We start from the raw sequence: 25,809 nt of genomic DNA, 5'->3' as shown, positions 1-25,809 counted from the left end.
TTTCAGCTGATTAATTAGTAGAGCACGGAAGGAGAAAATATTAACCATTTTGCTGGTGCCTACTAATAGGTTTTAAAAAATTTTGCTGGTTCTTGTTGTTGTGGTTGCTTTTGTGACAAATGGCATTCACATACTTCAACAGCTTTTATTTTGTTCCAAGCCAAAAGTCCAAAATATTTGAACTTTCTGCACAACGTGAAGCTCAGGAAAACTCCTTTCAGTAGAAATATCTCTTAATGTGTGAACTGAAATCCTTTGTTGTGGATCAGATCAACGTTAAACTCAGAGATCTGACAAATACCATGCTGGAATTTGGTGTCTCCTGGGGAGGATTTTTAGCTAAAGATAGAGCAAAAATAGCTCTGAGAGCATTGCCTTTGGGCAAAAGCTTTCCTTCTGCAGCTGCTGAGTGCTCATTCCATACTCAGCAAACAGAGCAAGTGTGTGCAAAATAAATATTGATACCACACTCCCGCCGCAGTGGCCTGGCTGCCTCGTTAATCACGTGTCTGTATAATGAGTTACAACAGGAGCTTGCATGACACCACATACATCACTGTCATGTGAGAGGGCAGATAGAGTTACGTTGCTATGATGGCCTGATATGGGGCAATGCACCATTCTTGGGGTGCACACGCAGCCCTTTCCTGTTGCTGAAACTGGTGATTTGCATCTATGATTCACCAGCAGTGACTCTGTGCCTTTTTTGCTTCTAGTGATGAAAACACTCGGAAAGACTTGAAGACACTGCCTGTCTTTCCCACCAAGACACTGCAGGAACATCCATCGCTTGCTTACTGGTGAGCAGTTTAATTCACTTTAAATGTAAATCCTTGCTGTGGATGGCAGTGACAAGACTGCTCTTAGACAGTCTTGCAAAGTGTTTTTACGGCTCTCAGCCTGAGTTATAAAGGACTTTGAGTTAATCGCTTCGTGTTCAAGCGTTTCCAGTTTTAGAAGGTTATGAATTACACAAGAGCTGATGCAAATCCCTCCCTGAAAGTTCAATCACAATAATGAATCGGAGTATGTGGGGTACCACGCATTAGAAAGAGCTAAAATCTGAACCCCAGCCAAGTCTGCCTTTGGAAAGAACACCTTTTGAACCAACAAGCAGCAGAGAGTCTGTGATGTGCCAGCCTTGGCCAGTGCCAGGTGCCCACCCAGCCACTCTCATGCTCCTTGACAGGCCAAGGGGAGAAGATGAGGTTGGAAAGCTGGAAACAGAAATGCAAGATCAGTTCTGTGGCTTGAGTGTGCCACGGGAGATGCAACATTTGGGATGAATCAACAATACTGTTTTCTCATAATTCATGGCCTTTATTTGGGTTTGACTCGTTCATTTATTTCATTTTTCAGGCTTGATGTATACTCGATGTATTTTCAAGTATGCCAGTCCTCTGTTAGGACTGATTTTCAGAATGAATACTGTTGGGTATTTCTTTACATTCAAGTGTGTGACACTTAAATGCATATTTTATGTTCTGCTTAAAACAAGGTGTTGAAGTATATAGCAGGGAAAAATGTGTAAATGCCATTGCTGACAAATCCATAGTTCTTAGTCCCTGAAATGCTAGGTAAAAAAGTGCAGCAGAATTAAAACATTTCTTTTATCAACTTCTGCCTTATGCATGGGACGCTAACCAGCCTTTGAAGTTTTGGTTCTTTGGAACATGAAAATGAATTTGTACAATTAGTACCATTCTTCTGCAGCAGCATCTGCAGCAGATCTGAAACGATTTGCTAATTAGTCCGGAACGCAGCATGCGATGGCGGGGATTAAGATGCAGCTCCACGCTGCTTAATGAAGGGTGGGAAAGAAGTGGATAAGAAACAGAATGTAAGCTAGAGTGAGAAATGCATGGAGGGGCACTTCTCTGCACTCTGAGCAGGCACCTAAATGTCAGCAGACTGTCATACGTGGGAAAAGTCATCGAGTCTCTAAGTTGGTTTTTGTGCCTGTTTTGCAGTGAGGATAGAGTTATCGAACATTATACACAAATAAAAGGTCTGAGCAGAGGACAAGCCATTGTTCAGTGAGTATGACACTTATTGACTTGTGAAAATGACATCTTTACTTGTTTTTCTTTTCCTGATTGGTGGTAGCATAGGATCTTTTGGTCCTTGTTACTTTTTGTATCTGTCAGAGTTATTTTTTATGGAGTGATAGTTTCCAGCTGAGGAAACCTGTGACAAGTTTCCTCATTCAAATACCTCAAATGTGGAAGAAATGATATGGACTCCATTCTGTACTGCCTTCTCCATGCCCTGCTTGCTACCACTTAATTTTCACACCAAGCTCTAAGGGAAAACCATATCTCATCTTCTCTAAGGAAGACAAGCACATCTTTGTTCAAATGCTCAGAACTTAGTTCTCAAAGAACAAGGCCTTGCAGGATGACCTGCATCCTGGTTGAGGTGGCTTCTGTAGCCGTGTGCTGTAGACAGCTTGCAGGCTTTGTCATATAGCTTGGTGCCCTCAGCTCTATCTCATTAGTTCAGGGGCTTCTTTCAATGGGAAGAGAGAAAACAATTATCCGTTCAGTGGTTGTCTGAATTGCATTGTGAAATAATTGTACAACTGCATGAACAATTTGATTTGGAGACTATCCATTTTAACCAAAGCACCATCGTGAAATAATTAGAGGCAGATATTTCCCCAAAGGCTTTCATGTTTAATGCAGAACTGGAAGCTTTGCTTTCTCTTCTCTGGATTTTTGATTAAAGATTGAATGTTTTGCTGCATGAGAAATCTTCCATTCATTTTATCTGGGCCAAAATACCACATCTTTCCCCAAGCCTGCATGATAGGTTTTTTTTCTGAAGACATAAGCATTAAATCATTATGGCTTTCAAAATATGCAAATGATAAATGACATGTCCTGAATGTATGTGCGAAAAAATATGTTAATAGATATCATTTCCTCTAGAAAAAAAATGATCTGATAAGCTATAAATCTGTCTACAGGTACATGAGAGTGGTAGAAGCTTTGCCAACATATGGTGTCCATTACTATGGAGTAAAGGTTAGTAAATGTTGGTAGATGATGTCGTTGCTTAGTTTATTACATGTGATTGCATTCCTAAAGGAGCAATCTGATGATTCAGTACCCTTCTATCAAGAATTAAACCCACATATTTCGACCTCTTTACTTTTTGCCTCTTCAGTATTATTTTTAGAGTGCTTTCAGAGAGCAGCAAAACATTGTGCTAAAGAAGGCAGCGGGTAACCTCCATTAAAAACCTCCTTTAGTCCTATCAGGAGCTAAATTTGTATCAGCTTAACTAAAGAGGATATCACTTCTAGATCTGTAGCAATTAATATTTGCTCCAGAGACATTTCTAATTAAAATAATGTAGAAAAGAGAGCTTCTAAGTGACAGGTGATCAGTGGGTGCATATGTAGAGTGGAGTAACACTGTATAGCAGAATGGTATTTTTGGAGAGTGATGGAAATGCAACATTTATCTCCATTTGTAGAACAGAGACTGGACAAAAATGTTTTATTGCAGAAGAGCTCAGCAGAGGTGACATCTCCATGCTTTCAGACCTGAGAAGCTGATGGTTTGCACTGTTCTCCTGCAGCTGTGTCATGCCTGAGTTTCATGGATGCAGTCATTGGCCACGTTTTTTTTTCTGCCCCATATCCTTTCCTCCTCACAGCCACCTCTTGCAAGGAGTGACACTCATTTGTTTCAGCAGCGCTGTTGCTTTTTTTGTCCACTTTGCACAACCAATGCATAGTTTCTTGCCTCTGCCTGAGAAGGCAATGGAAGAAAGTTTCAACATTCACCTTAGCAATCCACTTCACATCTATTTGTTTGCAAAAATTGTCCTTGTTCCTTACCTACCTGTACTTGGAATTGCTTAATTCTTAAGTAGCTCTTGGTTCATGCAGGCTTCTTTTTTCAGGATAAACAAGGAATCCCTTGGTGGCTTGGAATAAGTTACAAAGGAATAGGCCAGTACGATTTACAAGACAAAGTTAAGCCCAGAAAAGTAAGTTTTTTGCATCTGACTTTTCTATTTGGGGGGGAGGATGGAGAGGTGCTGCATGCTGGGATATACTTGTTTAAGCTATTGTTTATTGAACTAGTGAGCAAAATACAAAGGGTTGGAGGCAGAAGACTTCTGTTAGCACCAAGGCAGTAAAATTCTGCCCCATTGCATAATATTGGAAGCTAATATGCCACAGTGAGTAAGCTGCCTGTGAGTGCTTTGTCTTCTGGAGTTTGGTGGTCTCCACAGGAACCTTGGCAGCCTCCAAGGGTATCTGCAGAAGTATGAAGCAACTGGGCTTCTGCACGTCCCAAAGTAAAGGTCTTCTGCACGGGAAGCATTTCCTTTGGCTGTAAGAGGTGTGTTTTGTGTGTGAAATGATGAACAGATGCCTGTGAAATACAAGATGAACTGGATGGAGCTGCAGGCCTGCTTGGGCAACTGTATGCTTCTGTGACACAGTGAATTATAAGGAGGAATTGAGAGTGAATGCCAAATAGTGGAGGTCGTTCTCCTTTTCCACCTCCCTTCTCCCCAGCATGTCTTCTGCAGGAGAACTCTGCCAACAGTTTCAGTTGTTGCTTAAACAGAGCAGAGGGTCCCATATTCCCCTGCTGGCTCCCCTCAACCTCCCATCAGTCAGCCCTGACAGGCTCTGCTGGCGGCCCTGGAAATCCATCCTGCAGCCCAACCACAGATGTGTGTTGTGTTGATGCCTAAGTCTCACTGACACGGGGCTGAGCCCTGAAAGTCTTTGAGGAGCTGGCGATGCACTGTTGGTGGTGGGTAGGAGCCAGGGGCGCACGTGAAGGAGCTGTGCTGTTGGGTTTCATGGGAATGGTTTCTTTCTGGTCGTGTCTTTGTCAGAACACTGAAGCTGTGAGGAGGTGCAGACATGGGGGTTTGCTGTTCTCCTTTCCCTGGAATTGTCTGGGCAGGAGTTCACATGAAGCGTGTGCTTCCTGCCAGGGAATTTTACATTTGCAAAATGATATTGTTTAGTGCATTTGTGCCAAAAAAACACCGCTTAACAAAACTTCCTTGTGAAGAGCAATTCCCTTTCAAGTTCCCAACTTGATCTTCTTTTTCCAAGACAGGCTATGACTTGGTCTCTTTTGTGCTATATTTATACATCTGTGTGTCCAAGGTTGAGCTCTCAAGCCTGTGCTTTGTTCAGTAAAACGCTTACGTTAGCCCCAAATGTCTCTTATCACACACATTAAAAGATGACAGTGACACAAAAGGAGCCCTAGAAAATCAAGTCAACGCTAATATAGCATTGATCATCAGAGGAGAGCAACAAGCAGCTCTTCTTGCTCTTCCAGTTCTTTCCTCTATTTAGACATCTATGAGATTTTCCAATCAGACCAAACACAGATTATTCTCCAGCCAAGATGTCCAGCTGTGACCATCAACTCCCTCCAAGAAAATACAGCCTTGCCTGGCTAGAAGCATTGCTTCGCCAAGCACTTCTGCTGCTTGTGGATTTCAGTTTACAACATCAACCGGACAGATTTTGAATATTTTGAGGTCAGCAGGGCCCAGATACCAAGTCACACCCTGCTACAGTTTCTTATGAGGTGTTGCCTTTGAATGGAGTAGGAGTTACGTTTAGGGGAAAAACTTTAAAAATAAATAAGCCAAAAATATCCCCAACCAAACAACATTCACAAGTAACCCTTTCTGTAGAAGTGTTGCAATGGAAATAGTAACAGTTCTGTGCCGTACTGTAATTATCATTATAATTATACAAGGGAGAACAGAGATCAAAAGGGAAGGTGGCGAAGAGAGGCTTTAATGCAGAGGGAAGGTTTAATGCCAATAAGCTCATGGAAAAAGCGTGGATGGATATGGCTGCAGTATCACAGTGGAGTCATGGATTCATGTCTGCTGCTAACAGGAGAGGACAAAAACAGCAGAGCCTCTGTGCAGTCCTGCCTACATTTAACGTGCGACTAAACACGCTGCTAATTTGTGCTAAGAATGTTTGAAGTACACAGTGCACTTCTAATGTGAACTATGGAAATAATTGGAGTTAGATCACTGTCCAGGGTGTGAGAGCACACTGGGTCTAGAGAGGTGCCCATCCAATCCAGACTTGGCTTTGGAGTTAAGATGCTGCAACACCACTGTTTGTTCCAGTGCAACCTCACTGTCTGTGCTGTGGCAGGCAGAAGTTTGCCTTTAACCAGTGTTGTTATTTGTTCACATTCACAAGTGTATCAAAAAACGTTTTCCAAGAAGAACAGTCTGTACAGCTTGTCAAGATCTCCGAGGAGGAGGCACTACCATTCTTTCCAAAGCACCAAGAGGGGAGTAGGCATGTAAATTGTCTGCCTGTCTGGGCAGAAGTGCTAGTTCTGCTGGATTTCACAGAATTTTCTTGCTTTCCTCTCTGAAAAGGAGCCAAACTCACAACTACCATGTGCTGGTGTTATCCTGCTGTTTATATTGTGGATCAGAAGTGCCGTTGTGTTTATCCCCAGCCATCTGGGGGAGAGCATCCTGACTGTGCACCACGTCTCTAGCCAGTGATGTTTAAATACACATCAGCCTGATTAATTCAGTAACAGGGGAAGGTTGAGTCCAAACCTAATGGACTCAAGCTCAGCTGGCCTTCCCCGTTTTAAAAGATGCAAGTGATCTCTGGATGTGCAAACCCCTCTGAGATCTGTTGAAGTGGGAAAGCTTCTGAGATTCAGGCAGGAGATGGGGAACTGCTGCCTGTGTTTCTCTTAAATTCCCACCTGGCAGCTTTGCTGTGCTGTTTGTGTAATAGCAAATGCTGCTCTCAGACAAGGCTGAATTTGTTTAAAGCGTTGACTGCGGGCACGTGTTCAGAGAGAAATCCACATTCAGAAATACATATATATGCGTATGTATTCGTGTGTATATATATAAATAACCAGCTGCTTCCATTAATGTAATGTCAATTAATTCCCAACCATCCTCCTCAAAGAGTGAAATCTTTTGGCTTGATCCAAGTAGGTCTTCAGGCAAAGAAGCCTAAATATGAGCCTTGGAGCACCGTGGTTATCCGAAGATTTTGTTGTTGGATCAACACTGTTGCTTGAATGGTGTCAAATGCTCTCCGCAGGAAACAACTTGCAAGACAACCAAGTGAAGCAATCTCCAGATACACATCTCCTGCCTTTGCCAGAGCTTGTACATGTCATATCAGACACCCTGAGCACTGCAGCCCATCTACCCAAGCGCTGTTGGAAGGGGCAGCCTGCAATGCAGGGCTGGACCCAGTGAACCTACCAGGTCTGCTTGTGTGTGTCAGACTGGCTGGGGAAGTTGGGCCCCAGCCATCAGTAGTTTGCTGCTTGACCTGGGATTGTTTGAAGAGGATTTCTGTTGCTGTAAGTTGCCCATGGAACTTTGTGTTTCTTTGGAAGTGGTTTTCAGCTGAGTGGACCCATGCTTGCTCTGGGAGCTGATGGAGGAGCCTTGCTTCAGTGCTGTAACAGACTGGAAAGGGAGAGTAATTCTTATGTCACTTAGGAAAATTGTCTTTTTCTTTGTGGATAAAAGCTGTGGCTCCATACTGGCTGGAGATTATGCTATGGCTCAGTTGATTATAAACTTCAAGTCTTATAGGGCATAAAAAGACTGAGTTTGCGACCTGTGTACAGATTTCAGCTCAGACCTGGGATTAGCTCTGCAGTCCTGCTGCTTTGCAAATGCATTCTGCCTTCAGCTGCAGTTAATACAGATATCTGGTGCTTGGAGCAGTGCCTCCTCCTCACTATGGAGGTGGCATGCCAAGATCCCATCCCAAATCTCTTCTGGGTTGATTAGGAAATGTATAAAACAGGTCCCAGGGCCCAGAGCTTCATATGCTGTTTCAAAACAAGATAGTTCTGTCTTTCATCTCTACACGTATTCTTCTCACTGGTGAGATAAACAATGCTCTGTCTCCTTTGTGGAGAGTGCACTGTGGAGAGAGCTGGGTTTACTCTGCGTTCAGCCAAGACGTGGGGATACTCCGAGGGATGGGAATGTGAGAAGCTGCTTGCTTGCTTTTCCACTTTTTCTCCCACTTCATTGTGTTTCTGTGGGCGACTCCCTGGTGATAAATGAACTGTAGTGTCTGGGGAGAAAAAGTAATCTCGTTGTGGTATTGTTTCAGATCTGCAAGAATTTCAATCCTAATGGTGGTCGTCTTGAACGCATTATGCTCTCAGGAGTGTTTTTGTTAGAATATACTAGTTTTGAAATGGGTCATACTTATGATATTTCTCTCTTAATTCAACGTACGCTTTCTAAATGCTGACGCTGAAAGTTTTCCCTTGCAGAAGATTTGCTTAATGTAAATTTTCTGTCCCGCTTTGCTGAACTGCTCCGAACACAATGGCGTTTGTGCAGGCTTCTCAGCAGGTGGATCTAATCATGCAAAGATTTCTTTCACTCTGTTTATTTCTCACCGAGTGGAAGCCATTGATTTAGACCTCAGATACTAAGCTCGCATAATTATTTAAGACAAACACGGAGCTGTTACAAGACTGCTCTGAAATTGTGTTCCTTCCAGATGTGCAGAAGGGCTGTGCCCCAAAGGACACGTTGCCTTCTGTGGCAGTTGGGTTGTTTGCTGCACAGACATCTCTGAGATGAGTGAGAACCTGGCAAGGATGGGTCAAAGTGCATTAGAAAAGAATACGATTGAGGAGGTTTTTAGGCACCTGGCTTAGTATGTGAGAGATGGATGCCTGCAGGTGTGAGTGCTGTCAATTTATGCTGGCACAGGTGAGGGCTGTCTGCCTTCTCCTGCCAAAAGCTGCTGCAGGTGGGGCAGCCTGGCCTTGCTGCCATCTCCTCAGGTGCCTCCCCTTGCAGCCAGGCAGAGCAACTTAATAAAACAACAACAACAAAAAAAAGAGTTCAGCTGGAGGCACTTTGCCAAGCAGCACACTGCAGCCGAGGGGCTGAAACACAGGGTGGTAATTTCCTTCACTGGGGTGGGGTGCATTTCTTTGGGCTCGAATCTTTTATGTTTCCTTGGTCTGAATTGCTAGATCTGTTTGGAGATTGCCATTCCCAGCGAGCTATGGGGATGCTGGTGGCTGGTCCTCCTTGCAGGCACCATGCATCCCCATGATGAGCCCTTTGGAAGTGCCTACTGCTGCCACCAGTGCGGCAGTACAGCTTGCACATCCCTGCTGCATCACCCAGCCATCTCTCAGATGGAAAACCCAGCAATGGGATAATTTAGCTCTTGGTGAGAATGTGCCATCACCCTTGGTCTGGGAAGCAGCTCTGGCATGTGCCAGGATCACTGCTGGGCTTGAGCAGCAGCACTTGGCTTTGCTCTCTGGGTTTCCACCCAAACTTGAAAAAAAGTGTTATTTAAAAGATATTAAACTGAATGCAGCAGGCTGAGGCGTGCAATAAGCTCATCGCCCCTTGCCCCTTTCTGGAGATGCAGGCTCTGTCAGCAGGAGCTGTGCTCTGAGGCCCAGACAAACCTGCATTTTATTCAAAACCAGGCTGTAAACCACCTGCTCCTGTTGTTAAGGTGTCTCCCTGTTTAAGCTGTCAGTGTCTGTTTTGTTTCTTGTTAGACTACAATTACCAGCTCCTTTTGCATGGGAAAGAGGTTGAGGAGGGTGATTTTTTTTTATTTTTTATTTTTTTGGGTCTGTGCTCTGCACTGTCAAGAGCAGGATTGTGAGAGATGAGGAGGCAACCCAGGACAGCTAGCATGGCTTCACCGAGGGCAGATCATGCCTCACCAATCTGGTGGCCTTCTACAATGTAGTGATAACATCAGTGGACAAAGGATGGGCAATCCAAGTCATCTACTTGGACTTGGTCAAGGCCTCTGACGTGGTCCCATACCGCATCCTTGCTTCTAAATTGGAGAGATAGGAGTTTGAAGAGTGGACTATATGGCGGATAAAGAATTGTGTGCTCACAGCCAGAGGGTTGTTGTCAATGGCTCTGTGTTCAGGTGGAGGCAAGTGACAAGTGGTGTTTCCCAGTGGTCTGTTGTGGGACAAGTTCCCCAACCCAGGAGGAGTCCAAGGCCAGGCTGGATGGGGCAGCCTGATCTTCTGCCTGATTTAGGCAGCAGCAGCGGGGTTGGAATGAGATGGAAGGTCCCTTCCAACTGAAGCCATCTGACGATTCTACTGTGTAGAAAGCCTAAAGCAACTGGTGCTTTCAGGAGCTGCAGCTGGGTAGTGGAAGCCTGGCTTGTGCATGGAGGTGCAATCAGGTCACTTGGCATCTCTGTCTTGTGTGGAAATGAACCCTGAGCAGCCAAATCCTGCTTGTAGGGTCAGATGAATGGCCTGCACTATACACAAGGGAAGTCTTCCATGAGCAAGTAAGGATCTGGCAGTTGGAAGGAAAGGAAGGCTATTGAGAAAACATTCATTAGCTCAGGTGGACCTAATCACCTGGTTGCAAAACTTCCACAAAAACACGGTAATTATTCCTAATTGTACTTCCAGTCCTCAAAAACCAGTTTCAGATTTCCTTTATTTTTTAAACAACTGTTTTGTCTTTGCATGTGTGGGTAGTTAGGTAAAAACTGAAATGAACCTGCAGTGGCAGTTTCCCGAGTGCAGTACCAGTGTTCTGAATGCAGCAGAGCTATCTGGGGGTAGCACTGCTGTTGGGCAGCGCCCTGTGCTGGGCACTGTCCCTGTGTGAGCCCTGCATTTTCAAGCAGTCTTGAGATGCAAAGGCTTTTTTTTTTCTTAGTATTATTTTCTCTCTTTTTCATTTCCCTTCCCTCCCTCCTCCTTTTTTCCCTTTCCTTCTTTTTTGATTTCATTTTTTCTTTTCTCTCCTTTCTTTTTTTCTCAATTTCCCCCTTTTTTCCCCCCTTTCTCTCTTTTTTCCTTTTTCTTTCTTTTTCCTCCTTTTCTTTCCCTTTCCTTCCCCCCCTTTTCCTTTGCTCCCTATCCCCATTTCTTCATCTCTTATTTTTTTCATCTTTTGTCTCCCCTCTCTTCCTCTTACCCCTTCCTTTTCCTTTTTTCCCCTCTCATCCCGTTTATCTTCCCCTCTTTTTTTTTCTTTTCCTCCCCTTCTTTCCTCCCCCTTTATATCCCCTCTGCATAGTTCGCACCCCCTCGCCCTGTGTCCCTGTGCAGGAGAGGAGGAGGAGGAGCTGGGGGGGAGCACCGTCCCGTTCGCGTCCCCCCACCCCCGAGCCGTCACTCCGCGGTTTTCCCGCAGCCCTCGGGAACGCCGTGCTCGTCCGGAGGGGCCCAGCCCAGAGGAAGTGACAAAGAGCCCGGGGGTGTCACCACCTGCCGCGGTGCCCGGCTCCGAGCACACCCAGCTCCTTTACGAGCGTGGGCGCCGGGCCGCTCCGCGTCGTGCCCGCTCCGGAGCCGCAGCGATCCCGGCCGGGCTCCCCTCACCCGCGGCCGGGGAAGGGGGGGCCGGGAGCCGCCCCAGCGGGGCGGGGAAGAAGCGGTGCCGGAGGGATGCGGTACCGCGCGGCTGCGTGCGGAGGTGAGCGTGGGGGGGAGAGGGGGGGATGCTGCGTGGGAAAATGTTTGTTTGGGAAGTTGAGCGATAACGATAGAGCGGGCGAGGCGTCTCGTAGGGTCGGGAGCGTTGGATCTGAAGATAAACGCGCTGAAGCGGCGAGCTTGTAAGGTTCGTTTGGGAAATGACTTACGGGTTTACGTCTGTGCCGCTTCCCTATTTCCCCCCCCACCCCCATGCGTTTTTCGTCGAGTGGGGATTTATCATTAGAATGACGAGTCGTGGTGTGATAGGAAGTTTTATCGAAGCAGGTGAAGGTTCACTGGAAGAGCAACGCTGGGGTTTTCCCACAGGTGTGTGAACGGGGCTGGGTCTCATTCCCAATCCCTGGTGAGAACGCATGGAGGAGCGTGGCACGAAGTGTAGCTGTGGCACAGTGTGTGGGTTTTCAGTCACATCCTGCTGGAGCATCGCACCGGGGCTGGTGGCCTCGATGGAAGGGGATGGAGGGGGGGTCACAGCTGCCTGGCTGCCTTCAGGTCAACCTGTGTGGACACCGTGTGCCCTCATGCCCTGTGTTTCTGGCTGCTGGGAATCCCTGAGCCCTGCTGCAGAGGTGTCCTGTTCTGCCAGCTGGCATTCAGCAGGAAATCAGTGGTTTCCTTGCAGCATGTCTGTGCTGTGGGATGGTTTCTTCTCCTCGCTGCGGTTTCGCTGTGTGTCATAGCCCTGCTCCAAAGTGTCTCTCAGCCTCACACCCTGCCCTGTATGTGCAGAAAGCAGAGGGCTTGGGCTTTCTCCAGCCACTGCCTTTCTAAAGGGAGAGACTGTTAGTGTAGATGTGATTACTTTATAGTTCTGCATTTAATCAGAAAGGACTTTGACCACCTCCCTGAGGTCTGTACAAACATCGAGCAGTGACGTTACATGCACTGCTTGTGCAAGCAGATGTTGTTGCAGGCAAAATCCAAAAGTTACAACGCCTTGTTTATAAAAGTGTGTGTTTAATTGAAGGGCATCCTAAACATCTTTATTTGTGCGCTCGGTTTAACTGATGTTATGAATGGTACTGCTGAGTGAGTGCTGTAGCTGAGGATGTGCACGATTTGTGGTTTGCTGGAGTTGCATAACCTGGAGGGTGATCAGTGCCTCTTGGAGTGACAGTGCTCTGCTGCTCTCTCCCAATTCTCCTCTAGCTATTCCAATGGAAACAGCTGGAAAACCTCTATTTCCGTGAGAAGAAGTTTGCCGTGGAAGTGCATGATCCCCGCAGGTGAGGCTGGAGGGGCACACGGAGCCGTGGGAGGAATCCCTCCCAGCGTGGGCATTCCTTGTCCCTGTGAAGCGATGGGTGGGAGGGGCTCTCGTGCTGATGTCAATGCAGAACTGTGTTTAATTTTGGCTTTGTGCTACAGAGCTGACTCCTGGGAGTTAGGAGGGAGGGAAGGCAGCAGTGGGTGGTGGGGGAGAAGGGAGTCCCAAGCTCTCAGGTCTGTAGCATGAAGCCTCGACTGGCTAGGAGAGAGGCTTTGGGGACTTCAAACCTAGCAGGGCTGTCCTCAAACTGCATTTTTTTTTCACCTCTTCAGAATTTCAGTGTCAAGAAGGACCTTTGGTCAGAGCGGACTGGTAGTGCAAACCTGGTATGCAAACACTTCCCTGATCAAATCCATCTGGGTAATGGCAATCAGTCAACACCAGTTCTACTTGGACAGAAAACAAAGCAAAGTAAGTTGTGTGGCATTTTGCTGTAGGCATGAGCTTCAACACCTCTCCTGTGTGTCCTTCAGTGCATGTTGTTCCGTGGATAAACTGCTCTCCAGAGGAAAAAATACAAATAGTTTTCATCCGCTTTTTGAGCAGACTGTCAGCTGCAGTATTGTTATTTGATCCATTTGAGCCTGCATCCAATTAAGAGCTATGGAAGTGTAATCACAGCGAAGGGAATTCCCACGTCTCACTGTTTAATCTGCCTTCTTCCCTTTGTCTCTTCTTATGTTCGGTTTGAACAGGGTGCAAATACAGAAGGGATTTGGAGGCAGTTCAGGCTTTGGGGCCAGGTTGGAGGAGTGCTGGGGCAGCTCTTGTGTGAGGGTGTTGTGTTAGCCCTTAGTTTTTGTGGGGGATGAGGTGTGAAATGGCATCTTCCATGACCTTGCGTTCTGAGATTAATTAGGAGTAACTTGATTTTATTTTTCAACTCCTTCAGGCAAAAATTCCTTCGGCCAGAAGTTTGGATGATATCGCCATGGATTTGACAGAGATGGGTACACCAAAGGTTTCAAAGCTAGTGACTCTGGAAGCAAAAAATCAGCTTATTATGGCCAGCAATGGCAGTTTAATCTCATCAGGTAACACTGTAAATGCAAGGCCATGAATACAGCAGGGCTTGTGTGTGTAGGGAGGGACAATGAGTCCAGCTGACCATAAATACAGAGAAAATGGCAGCATGTGTTAGTTTACGTATGAGATGGTGACGTCTGTTGTTACCATATGCTGTTTCCATTCCTGCTGTAACTAACAAAGAAATAAAAAGATGCTGAAAGCAGATAAGCTCCACTGTAATCTTGATCCCTAAGTAACTTGCCATCAGTTTACCAGTAAGCCTGTCTTAGGATATGTTGCATCTGAGTCTAAGGGCGATTTATTCCAGGCAGGCTTTAAGCACCTGCTCCAGGAGTTGAATGGACCTGAGCTTCCTCAAAAATAAGCAGGAAAGAGACATTTTCTCAAATAAAATTTGGGTCCAAAGTGGACTCTGAATGTCTCTACCACCTACAGAGGAGGCCTGGGCAGATGGAGCCCTGCCTTGTCCGACCAGAGAGCACGGAGCTGAAACCAGAGGAAAGAGCATCATTGCCTGTATCAAATCTGTATCAAGTATTTCACAGATATCCATCATGCTAATCCTAATGTTCTCAATAGTGGGTTTTAGGTTGTATACTTGAGATGTACTTGCAGTTTTGGGGAGTTTGAAGGATCGTGGATTTTTAAGAGTCTGTCTCTTAGATGGCACAAGGGCTGGATGTTTTGTCTCAAAGGTGATGCAGTAATACTAGGTCAGCCAGCTTTGGGGAGATCTCAGTTCACCTGCCTGGTCCTTCGTTGCAGGGTGGATTGAAATGGCTTTTACCTGCAAATTCTCTAATAAAAAGGATGTGTTTTTCAGGCTCTCAGGATTCAGAGGTCAGTGAAGAACAAAAGAAGGAGAAAATTATGGAGCTAAAGAAGAAAGAGAAACTCCTTCAGGAAAAGCTGCTTCAGAAAGTAGAGGAGCTGAAGAAAATCTGCCTGCGTGAGGCGGTGAGAGCTGCACGTGGGGGCTGAGGTGGGTGAGAGCCCTTCTTGCTCACTGTACCTTCACGTAGAGCCCTCTCTGTTCCTCAGGAGCTGACGGGCAAGATGCCAAAGGAGTATCCTCTGAGCGCTGGAGAGGAACCTCCCCAGGTCAGAAGACGTGTCGGCACAGCCTTCAAGCTGGATGACAACCTGCTCCCTACTGAGGAGGTGAGTGCTGTGGCTTGTTTGCACAGCAGAGGTGGGGTGGTCAGACCAGTGGTCAAAGCTACTTTTAAATAATCCAGCTCTTCCCTGGTTGTTTAAGATGAGACAGTTGCATGCCTGTGGGGGAGGATTTAGACCGGTGCTGCCTTTATTTCAGTCTTAAAGTCCTCTAACCTGAACCCTGGTTTGGCTATATAACTTATATCTTAATATAAATGTTGCTGCTAGTTAGAACATATTGATAATGCCCTTTGAGAACCTATGACTGAGTTTTTATTCCTGATCTGTGTTGTGCTGAGCTTGTGTTTGAACCCAGAGCGTGACAGAGGTGTGTTGGCCTCTTTGCAAAATCATCTGTTCATGAGCATAGTTCGGTGACAGATGACAGCAGGAGGAAATTTATCTCTGGCTTAATGCAAGTTCCACCTAAATAGAAGCTCTCTGTATTGCTCAAGAAGCTAATGTGAATTTTGCTGGCAGAGCCTGACTCAGGAGATATGCTCATTCAGGTGTATGTTGTTTCTGGACATGCATCATTCCCTCTCATTCCTTGAGAGATTTGCTATCTGGCTGTATCATCCAAGTAGCAGTAGATGCTGAGCACTTAGCATTCATTCTTCACCCCAGACTCTGCCCTGGCTTCTGTAGTACAAGTGTAACCCCTGTCTGAAGCAAACTGCTTATATACAACTGAAGCCAAGTCCTGCTATCCAAATTTAATAATCTGCCACTTAGCACTTTTTCACTTCTTTCATATGAGCCTCTCACAGTTGTTTGCAAACAACTCATTAAATCTCTAAGCTCCCTGTTACGTAGGCATGGCAATAGGAATTTTGTGTTTCTCTAACGTAGGGGATTCAGAGAGGTGTATCCAGGCTTTGCCTTGGAGCAGGAGGTTAGCAGCCTGCAAGCTGGCCGTGTAACAGGAGGGGCTAACCTTGAACTCAGGTGTGCAAAACTTCAGCCACACAGCCTTGAGGACCTCGGATCTTTCTCAGGAGACCTTGTGATCTTAGTCACAGATCTCCTGTGCTGAGATTCTCTTGTATAAACTTTGGTGTTTCTGTGGTTTGTGCTCAAGATCTCGCTTAATTACCACACAACCTAATTTTTCTTTTGTATAATCTCATCTGAGTAACTCATCTCTCAAATCTGCAGGATCCTGCTTTGCAGGAATTGGAGAGCAATTTTATCATCCAGCAGAAGCTGGTGGAAGCTGCAAAGAAACTGGCCAGCGAGCCAGACCTCTGCAAAAACGTGAAGAAGAAAAGAAAACAGGAGTATGCCGACGCTGTAAAAAAGCTTCAAGAGATAGAAAACTCCATAAATGAATACAGGATCAAGTGTGGCAAAAAGCCAACCCAGAAATCAGCTCTTACTCTGCCAGGTAAACAAGAGAATTCCCCATGTTCTGATGGAAAAAAAATAGAAGTCATTTGGCTCGCTTACATGCTTTGTTTACATCTCTCTATATGATTTTTATCTCCTCTGAGGTAGTTAGGAAAGCAAGATGCAATTGCTGCTGCAATAAGCACACGGCTCATAGGCTGAGGGCAGATGAGCTGCTGTTCTGGGCACAGGTGTGGGCACGCAGCAGCACCAGGCACGGGCCAGCAGTGCTATAGATAGAGGGCTGGCAGGAACACCGCTGCCGAAACTGGTGTGGTGTCCCAGTTTGTAGTGTGGTGGATCCAGGTGTATTGCTGAGCTGCCACACGCAAGGTTTCTCCTCCTTTCTTTCTGCAACGCTGCAGTTCTGGCCAAACCAGACTGTATGACTTTTCCTGCCCTCACCGAGAGCTCAGTGTGGGTCCTCAGCCAGCATGCAATGCAGCAGTGCTGGGCTGTCTGTCATCGCGAGGTGCTTATCCTGGCAGGCTGATGATTGCTCTTTTATGTGGCTCATCTTGTTCCTGATGGACAGAGATGAGGAAAACATCTGTCTTTCCACCTATAGCTTACTGATCTGAGCACTAATTGTGGGGGGTCCTGCATTACCATGCTCGTGATGTGAAGTAACAGCAGAGCAAGTCGCTGAAGGCCTGCCAGGAGCATGGGCAGCATCCGTGCATAGCTACTGCTGTTTGTTGCATGGAGTTTTTCCTACCACTGTGCAAACAAGGAACTTCAGAGTTGGACGTGCAACCCTCGGTCCTTAAACAAGCACCATTTAGCCCATTGTTTTGCAATATCTGATGCATGGCATCCTCATTTGCTGTGTGACAGACAGAAGAGACTGGGTTCCTTTCTGGGTAGGAGCAGCAGGCATTGAGCCAGCAGGAGGTTAGCTGTGCTCCAGCTCCTGACTCCTGCAGCACAGTGCCTTTACACCACCTGAAGCAGCTCTCTCCTGCTTCACCTTCAATGCCTGATTTCTTTGGTGCAACCTTTTTTGCTGTCACTGATGGTACTCCAGCCTCAAGGCGCAGGGTTGCACGAAGCTCGGCAGTGATGTCACGTGTAGCTGTGAGGTTTGGGACTGGCTTGTTGGAAGTGACGCATTGAAAAGTGACACTGATTTATTGAATCACACCAGAGCTGTTTGCCTCCCATCCCTGGGGGCTTGGGATGTTAAGGACACATGGTGCTGTCTCCTTGCCATGTTCTCCTCTCCCTTTCCTCTGTACCCTCAGAGAGTTTCTTCCTCTTTTACAGCAAATTACACAGGCTTGGGATTTAAATTCAGAGCTCTTGCATGAGATTTAAACCACCAAAGATGTCCTGGGTTCATATTAATTGAATTGAAGCAGAATTTGTATGCTGATGAAACATTCACAAACTAACATAATGACAAATTTCAAAAGGTATTTAGGACCTACCTGGTGGGATTTCAGGTGTACCTAAGGAGATCAGATGCTAGCAGACAAGATTTACATGCCTGCGTATGTTCCTGCCTCCTCTAGAAGCACCAGAACACCCTGTGAGAATCTCTTACAAGTTGAATGGAAAACACCTTTCTGAATCTTGGCTTGATTCCTGCTGCAGCTGAAAAAATCTGCTTTGATGATGATGTAGGTAGCTTGCAGAGCTGCAGTGGAAACAAATAGGCCCTGATAGGAAAGCAAAGCAGGGCTGTCTTTGGGCTGCTGAGGTCTTAAATGGTTTGGTTGAGGCGTTATGGGCATCAGCTGGCTCTGGAGCTTTAGAAAATAAGCTCTGTGATGTTCTGAAATTAACGTTGAGTGTTCTTAAAGTGCTTGTTTTCATTCACAGATGATATAATCCCATCTGAGAGCAGCTCTCTCTCTGATACAACAACCTGTGATGACGGTACGTTGATTATCCTTCCCTTCCTTCTGCCTGTTCAGAGATGCTCACTCACTTAACACCCTTCAGCCTGCTATAAAAATTGCCTTCCAATGACAAATCACAGCAGAGGGAAAAAGAGCTTAGTCAGGAGTTGGTGTTCGTAATGAGTTACTTATTGAAAGGTTCTTCTCCGTGGGCTGATTTGAGTCATCTTCAGGGAAGGCATCTGGTGGACTGTGATCAGCTGCTGTGAGCTTCCAGCAGCTGCTTTGTCCCTGAGACCTGAGCAGGGGCAGATGTGGGAGCTGGGAGGAATTGCCCAGCCCTTCTATCCTCACAGCTACTAAAACTCACTAAAAGTGGAAGAGTCAGAGATAGTAATGATCTGTTTACGTTTCAGTGTTACCTAGTGAGCTGCGTCTTGCATGGGTTTGGTGTTTGCTCAGCTTACTCATTTCACACACACACCCACAGACACACATTCACACCCTGTTCCACAAGGTGGAAAGGACTTGGCTTTGCCTCTCCCTTCACTGGGTAATCATCATCCGGGGACAAACATTATCTAAATTATTACTCACTTTTCAGTTCGGGATTGATTCTGATCTCACTTGTCCCAGTTTTAGACTTGTACAACCTATCTGGCACTATAAAAAGGAGCTACACCTGGTTAGAAGCAGAGCTGAAGTTTTGGTTTGGGAACACAGTCTCTGTGATACCTGTCCTGCGTTTACCTGTGTTAGTTGTTGTTTCCTTTTGGCTCTAATGGGATTTTACTGGATTTTGCCCTCAGCAAAATGAGAACAAGGATCAAGCCAACATCTTCCCAACTGCTTTCAGCCAAATTTGTCTGTCAGTGCCTTTGCTCATTCAGTCCCTTTTGAAGTCAGTCTCTTTCAGGTTGTAGTTAAATTAATCTTTAAAATGTCATTTCCAAGTGAAGGTGCTGAATGGTGAGGGAGAAGAACTGGCTTTGGTGCAGCTGAGCATGCCAGCTCTGCTCTGGGTGGGACAGAGCTGCAGAGCAGGCACTTGCCCAAGGAGCTCCCACTTGGTGGTCCTGCAAAATGCTGGGCAGGAACCTCGGCAGCAGTCAGGGCTTGTGAGACTTGCATGAGTCTCCACAATGTCCTGCCAGGAGAGCACGGTGCAGGCAGCTGTGTGGCAACTTCCTGGAGTCACAGCTTCTGCCCTCGTCTCCACAGCACAAAGTTTCTACTCAGTGGCTGCAGATTTGCACTTAGAGCAAAAATAAAAGCATGGATTTTGCTTAACTGAATATGTATTTCTTTCCAACAGGCAGTGAATCCCTCAGTGTGCCAGCACAACGAACCAGCTCTGCACAGCTTTCTCCAAGGCTGCTTCCACCAAAGTCCCTCGGGCTGGAGAGAGTTCATCTCAGAAAGTCATCCATGAATGAGCAGCTCTTGGAATTGAGGCACTCCAGGTACTGCACATCTCTGCTCTGCTAGGCTCTCTGCTTTGCTTGACATGAGAGCTCAGCCCTGTCTGAATCAAAAATTTGTTGTTATGGACTCCCTGGAGATGCTGCTGCTTCTTTTGTGGCTGAAGAGTTTGGTGATAAGCGTTAATTTTCCTGCTTAGTAAATACGTGTGTGCAATCAGTCATCAGGGTCTGTGAAACTGCAGGGTAGCACTGTCTTTGTGAGTCAGGTGAGAAGTGCAGTGGGAAGGGCTGTGCTTAAGGAATTGCCCACCATTACTTTCACTCCTTGTCTCTGTTTTTGTGGTTTGTTTTCAGTGTGTAATTGCTTCAGATAACACCAAACCATACCCATCCCTCCTGATCCTATCACTATTTCAGCAGGTACTTTGTTACAACACAGAATTCACCTAAGACTTGAGAAGCAGTTTGTCTAAAAATAGGAGAATTACTGGGATGTAAGCCATGTGCCAGCGTTAGTGTCAGCTGCAGTGAGTGGCTCACGTTCCCATATGGATTTATAGGATTTGGGCTCTGGTGTGCTAGGGAAACAGCTCTATGGAACACATGGGAGCAGTAGCTCAGCTGTGAGATTGTGCTGTATGGATCTGGTCTGGTGCTGGTTGTTGTCAGTATAAGAATTCCCACTGTGTTTCTTGGACTGTGTCTTTTATGAAGCGTTCAGGTTATTTTTTTCCCTTCCCTTTAAGACACAGTGCACATAGTCTTGGTCTGCATGACTTGTCTTGTGTTTAACCTGAGTGAAACTCTTTCTCCTTGGCTGCAGGGACCCGCTTTCCACTCACAGCAGTCCTTACCGCACCCTGGAACGGGCGGCCCCATCCCATGGAGGAAGAAGCATGCCTACAACGCCCGTGCTCACACGCAATGCCTACAGTAGCAGCCACTTACAGTAAGGGGCTTGATCCTGAGTTTTGAACAGTGCTGAGAGGGTAAAAAGTCTTCTGTGGTGCAGCTCTCCCTACAGCAGGGCCAGGCTCTCAAAATGTCTCATCTGGGTATTTGGGTACCAGGTTGCCACCATGAAAAGGTGGTAAAGACCTCCTGGTTTATTTAGCTGAGGTAACACAACTGTGGGATGCAGAGTTGCAGGAAATCCACCTTCCTATGCTCCCATGCTCAGCTGCTTGGCTAGATGTCACGTGCTTCAACTGTGAGCTCCCTGCTGTAACTCACTGCAAAATGAGAGGCTGTGAGCTTTGCTGCATCTGTCACTCTCGTAGATTACCTTCCTCACCATAATTTTACCTGAAAAATCTCCTCCTGCTGCTGCTGCAGCAAACGTAAAATTCAACCAAGCTGAATTCTGTGTAAAAAGGAAATGCCAGATTGGTGTTGTGCTTCGCTTCGGGAGGAAGCGTGCCTGGTTTGTCCATATGTGCTCTCTCCAGCTTTCTGTCTGCGTGTGTCTGCATTAACCAACCTACATCTGTGTTGTTGCAGGCCAGAGGTTTCCCCACACCATTGCAGGCAGCGCAGTGGCAGCCTGGAGTCCCAGACCCACCTGTTATCTGAGGTTCCCCCTGAGAAAACGGCCTTCTCCCTCACAAAGTCCCAGAGAAGCAGCAGCACCGAGATCCTCGACGATGGGTCATCCTACACCAGCCAGTCGAGCACGGAATATTACTGTGTGACACCTACACCCAAACCATATTACACTACTCAGACTCTTGACAACAGGACCAGGGGTCGAAGGCGGTCAAAGAAACAGCACATTTCTGCTGCAGGTTCAGGAAGTATGCCAAATCTTGCCCAGAAGGATGTCCGGAACGGTGTCTACCACAAAGGCCACGAGCAGCCTTCCTCCACTTACTATATTTCTGGATATTCCCCGTACACCGAATCTGATGTTTATTACAATGGAGGATACGTTTATGAGAGCGACACAGAGGGGCAGTACAGTGTCAATCCTTCGTATCGCTCGTCGGCGCATTACGGATACGACCGTTACAGGGAATTCAGGGCTTACAATGAGGACGAAGTGGACAGAGTACCCCACAACCCATATGCCACCCTACGGCTCCCAAGGAAGCAAGTTGCTAAAACGGAGCATATAACCAAAAACATTCACAAGGCCTTAGTAGCAGAGCATCTCCGGGGGTGGTACCAGCGTGCCTCCAGTCAGAAGGAGCAGGGTCATGGCCTGCAGGCAGGCTTTGAGTCTGACAGAGGGTCTCAAAGGAGTTTGGGCTTTGCTGGTCTGCAGGTGCCGTGCTCTCCCAGCAGTCGGGTTTCATCTTTCTCTTCGGGTAACCTGAGTTGTTTTTTGTTTTTTTTCCATCATCAGATTCTGCCCTTGTAATGAAGTCAGAATATAGGCTAGGCTGAAAGGTAGAAAAGGAACTCAGCGGGATTTTTGTTCCTGTTGTTCTCTTCCTGAGCACAGATCTGCTTGTTGCCTTCACTGGGTAAAACTTTTACTCTTTGTAAGCACAGTAACCCAAAGAAGCACAGAGAGCTGTATGTTTCAAGCAGGAAAGCCTACAAGTAGAGGCAGACACCAGGATGCCATATGGACTCATGCAGTTGCTGTGGTGCTGTCCAGGATGCAGTGCAGTTGGCACTGCTGAACAGCTCTAATAGATTCCCTCACTTGAGGTATTGCCCACACACAGCTTTGCTCCCCATGGTGTTTGTAGATAGAGGTTTTGGGGTCTCCTTCTCTGGAGACGTTCACGACCCTGCTGGATGCCTACCTGTGCAACCTGGGCTGGGGAGCTGCTTTGGCAGGGTGTTGGACTCAATGATCTCTGGAGGTCCCTTCCAACCCCTGCAATTCTGTGATCCTGTGATAGTATTTTGTTTGCATTCTCTGACTCTGTGCCCCGCAAAAACTCATAGAGGTCACTAGTGAGAACTGTATCATTTCTCTCATCTCCTTGTGCTGCAGAAGGATCCAATTGACTGTGCCTTTTTTATTTTTTATTCCAGCATCTTCTGCAAACACTGTTGGGAACTGGCGGAACCCGCTTGCATTGGGACTTTCTGATTATGACACGTTATCTCATTCCTCTTTTGCCAGCTGTTATGGAAACGCTTATGGCAACCTTCCTTTGCAGAGCAGGTGAGTAAAAGGTTGAGATTTTCTGCCCCTCCTGCACTTTACGGGCTACTAAAACATCTGAAGCAAGCAGCTTGGTTTCAGAGAACCAGGATGAGGAGTGCTTATAGAATTGCCTCTGTGAGAGTGCCTTCTCTGTCTTGGTGTAGTTCTGCCTAACCAGCAGCCTTCAGGGAAAGGGGATCAGGCATGAGGGATGGATGAGCCTCCCCAGCTGATGCAGCCAAAGCTCCACGCTCCCAGCAGTGGAGCAGGGCACAGCACCCTGCACATCCCCTTCAGCCTCACACCTGTGTGCTGCTGCTCCAAGGCAACGCTGCCGTCACTCAGCCTGTTAATAAACCAAGCACATCTTGCTTGGCAGAGCTCACCCGCTGGCCTCGGCACGACTTGCTGCTGCTTGCAGCCTCCCTGGGTGCGGGGGCTTTCCCGAGGACTGCAAGGAGCCCAGGATCCCACTGGGGTATTGCAGCAATGCATGCAGGACCCCTGCTGCTCCTGCTTCGTGGTTTCGCTTTGCCCCAGCCCTCGCACGCCAGCTGTCACCGGGGAGAACGGCAGCTGCCTGTCCCAGAAGTGGCCCAGATGCCACCATGTCCCAGTGCCCCCATGCCAAGCACGGCCTGCTCTAGTAAGTACTGTGCATGTGTGTGCCCGGAGCCGGGCGTTGCGGTTTGGACCTGTGCCAGGCTGCCCCGTGGGGAAGGCCTGCCTTGTTTGTCTGCTTGTTTAGGAAGAAGCTCAAGTGTAAGAAAAAGATGCAGAGGCTTCTACCGGATCCTTGTGGCTGAGCTGAACGCCTTGTTTTTATTGCAGTGATTTAAAAGATCTATAATAGCGATGTCTAAGAGTGCTGTTTTTACTAACTACTTAACTTCCTATAATTGAGCTTTGGAATCTGTGTATTTTAGCAGCTTTTTCTGAGTGTTTTTTTCTTTCTCTTTTACTGTTAGTTTTCCACATTCTCAATCATTTGGCCAATCTTTAACCCCGTGGGGTTTTGTTTTTTCTACTTCAACGTGATTATGGCCATAATCCGTGTGTTCCCTCCTCCTGACAGTTTGAGCGGCAGCGATCCTGTTGCACACAGCTAGCACAAAGCCTGGGGTTTGATGCTTGGATCTGAATGTTGGGGTGCACTCACAGCATCCACAGCTCCTTCCACCCTATGGGGCTGAGCGCCCATGCCCTTTGGATGGAGGCAGTGGGCACTTGTGGTTCTGGGGAGCTCCTGCTTACCCCTGGTGCCCTATTTCTTACAGAGCGTACCCGGAACCAAGCCAGCTTGGTGGCGATGAGGAGAACCAGCTGGAGGAAGACTTGCACAGCAGCGAGCAGAGGTTGTTCTGGCACGAGGACTCCAAGCCTGGGACACTCGTGTAGACCACCTGCAGCCCCACATTCGTACCCTTGCGTGCCTTGCACAAAATGCTGTTACTCCGAAGGAGATCTCGGGTGCACCTTCCAGACCGATGTCGCCGGGAACGATGAAATTCAGCATTAAGAGGGATTGTAGCAAAATGACAAAGTCTGACCAAGAGCGGCGTTTCTTTCTGAGTCCAGGTCGCCTCCACGAGCAAGGGCAAGCCACAGCTGAACTGATGACAAGATGCAGCACTTGGCTGAAGTATTTACGTTCAGCGAGCACTTTTGTTGGAAGGTGTTGAAAGCAAATCTCAGAAAAAATAAATGTGAAAAGGAAACTTACGGAAAAACCAGGAATTCTAGGAGCACAATTCTGATGTTTGAAAGAAGAACAAATGGAGGTTTCTTCCGCCGTGGTTTGTGAGGACCTGGAAGGATTTTCATAAGCTGATGAAGGATTGATTCTGTGTGTGTGAATGAGGCAAAGGGTGACTTGATCAGTATTGGAACATTACTTGAAGGAAAGCTGGATATTTTTGTTGTTGTTGTTGTTACAGAGGTTTGAATGAATTTGTCTGTTTTTGGGGGTGTTGTTAAGAGTGATTGGTAGCACCGCAAACAAGTTCTGGGAAGAAAAGAATTAGCTGTCACAATACATCGTGTAAAACTCTGGGTTGTGAGTTAGGGAAGCAGGAGGAGTCTGCTCCTCTCCGTGATGAAACAAACATCCTCACTGTTGGACCTCTCCATGGTACAGCCTCATGGGTGGCACCTCCACGTTGCTCTGCCATAGCAGATTGAGGACGGACGTGGAGAGAGCTCCTCTTGGCACAGGAGCAATGTGACATATGGCCAGTATTGTAGGGTGGGGTGCAGGTGCAGCCAGCCCAGTGGGTGCCTTACAACAAGGGGCATTAGCATTGTACCACGCTCACCCGTGCTGCCTAGTGTGCTGTGGGGTCACCGAGTGACAGAACAGTTTTTTAACAAAACCATGTGTCTAGGGGGAAAGAAAAAGTGTGACTGCAGTCTTGGTCTGAGAGGGCTAAACCTACCTCATATCATCCATCTGTAGGAACAAATTAGCGTGGGTTCACTTGTGTGATTGACAACGCCTCATCTGCACACTGTAAAATCTCCCTCGCGTCTCAGCTGTATGTGCTTCAGGATCCCATACAATGGTGCTCTTCTTTCTTTTATACAAAGGGTTAGGAACTCCCTGTTCATATTGTGAATAGAAAGGTTTCTGATACGCTTTTTTGACGTTTTTTACCAATATTCCAGAGCATGTAATATATACAGAAGGACACACTTGTTAAGCTGGTACTTAGTCATTTGTATTAGAGTTGCGATTGGGAATTAAAGGAGTAACAAAAAAAAACCCAACAGAATAAAATAACTTATTTCCTCAGTTTTACATATTTGTATAGCCTAGAAACGCGAAAGCTCTTTTTGCTTATTCTTTTACTACTTAACGGATTTCTAGACCTATTATTTTGTATAGGTCAATAAACTGCAAAGTGTGCTACCAAAACCTCGTCAGCATTTCTCCTGTTTCTCCTTGAGGAGCGATTGTGGAAGAGCATCGTGCGTGGGATTTCCAGGTTTGGGGGGTAGGAGAGGGAGTCAGCCTGGCCTGATTCCCTCTGGGCTGTGATGAGGGGCAGTGGTTCCCCTGCAGGTCCCCATCTTGGGGCAGGGGCTGTGTTACTGCCAG

At 46.8% G+C, this 25,809-nt stretch overlaps 1 protein-coding gene across 2 annotated transcripts in view; it reads left to right on the top strand.

Moving 5' to 3' along the window:
* Positions 1-25,626, top strand: part of FRMD4B (FERM domain containing 4B) — a 64,200-nt gene extending 38,574 nt beyond the window's left edge. Inside the window, exons 8-23 of one of the 2 annotated variants that reach the window (XM_065749836.1) lie at positions 717-800; positions 1,971-2,036; positions 2,969-3,026; positions 3,913-3,999; positions 12,645-12,721; positions 13,038-13,176; positions 13,658-13,799; positions 14,618-14,751; positions 14,836-14,955; positions 16,111-16,339; positions 18,166-18,222; positions 19,501-19,648; positions 20,433-20,558; positions 21,110-21,915; positions 22,598-22,730; positions 23,990-25,626. In XM_065749836.1, coding sequence (XP_065605908.1) covers positions 717-800; positions 1,971-2,036; positions 2,969-3,026; positions 3,913-3,999; positions 12,645-12,721; positions 13,038-13,176; positions 13,658-13,799; positions 14,618-14,751; positions 14,836-14,955; positions 16,111-16,339; positions 18,166-18,222; positions 19,501-19,648; positions 20,433-20,558; positions 21,110-21,915; positions 22,598-22,730; positions 23,990-24,110 — 2,527 coding nt within the window. In that variant the 3' untranslated portion in view covers positions 24,111-25,626. Of the gene's footprint in view, positions 1-716; positions 801-1,970; positions 2,037-2,968; positions 3,027-3,912; positions 4,000-12,644; positions 12,722-13,037; positions 13,177-13,657; positions 13,800-14,617; positions 14,752-14,835; positions 14,956-16,110; positions 16,340-18,165; positions 18,223-19,497; positions 19,649-20,432; positions 20,559-21,109; positions 21,916-22,597; positions 22,731-23,989 lie in introns of both variants that reach the window. The other variant, XM_065749835.1, reaches the window with a different exon arrangement.
* The last annotated feature ends 183 nt before the right edge of the window (positions 25,627-25,809 follow it).

Source organism: Cyrtonyx montezumae, unplaced genomic scaffold, assembly GCF_038088225.1.
Source record: "Cyrtonyx montezumae isolate F1298 unplaced genomic scaffold, pur_monq_1.0 scaffold_6, whole genome shotgun sequence".
NCBI lineage: Eukaryota > Metazoa > Chordata > Aves > Galliformes > Odontophoridae > Cyrtonyx > Cyrtonyx montezumae.
Note: the sequence above shows the minus strand (reverse complement) of the source record. Positions and strands in the feature narration are given on the sequence as shown.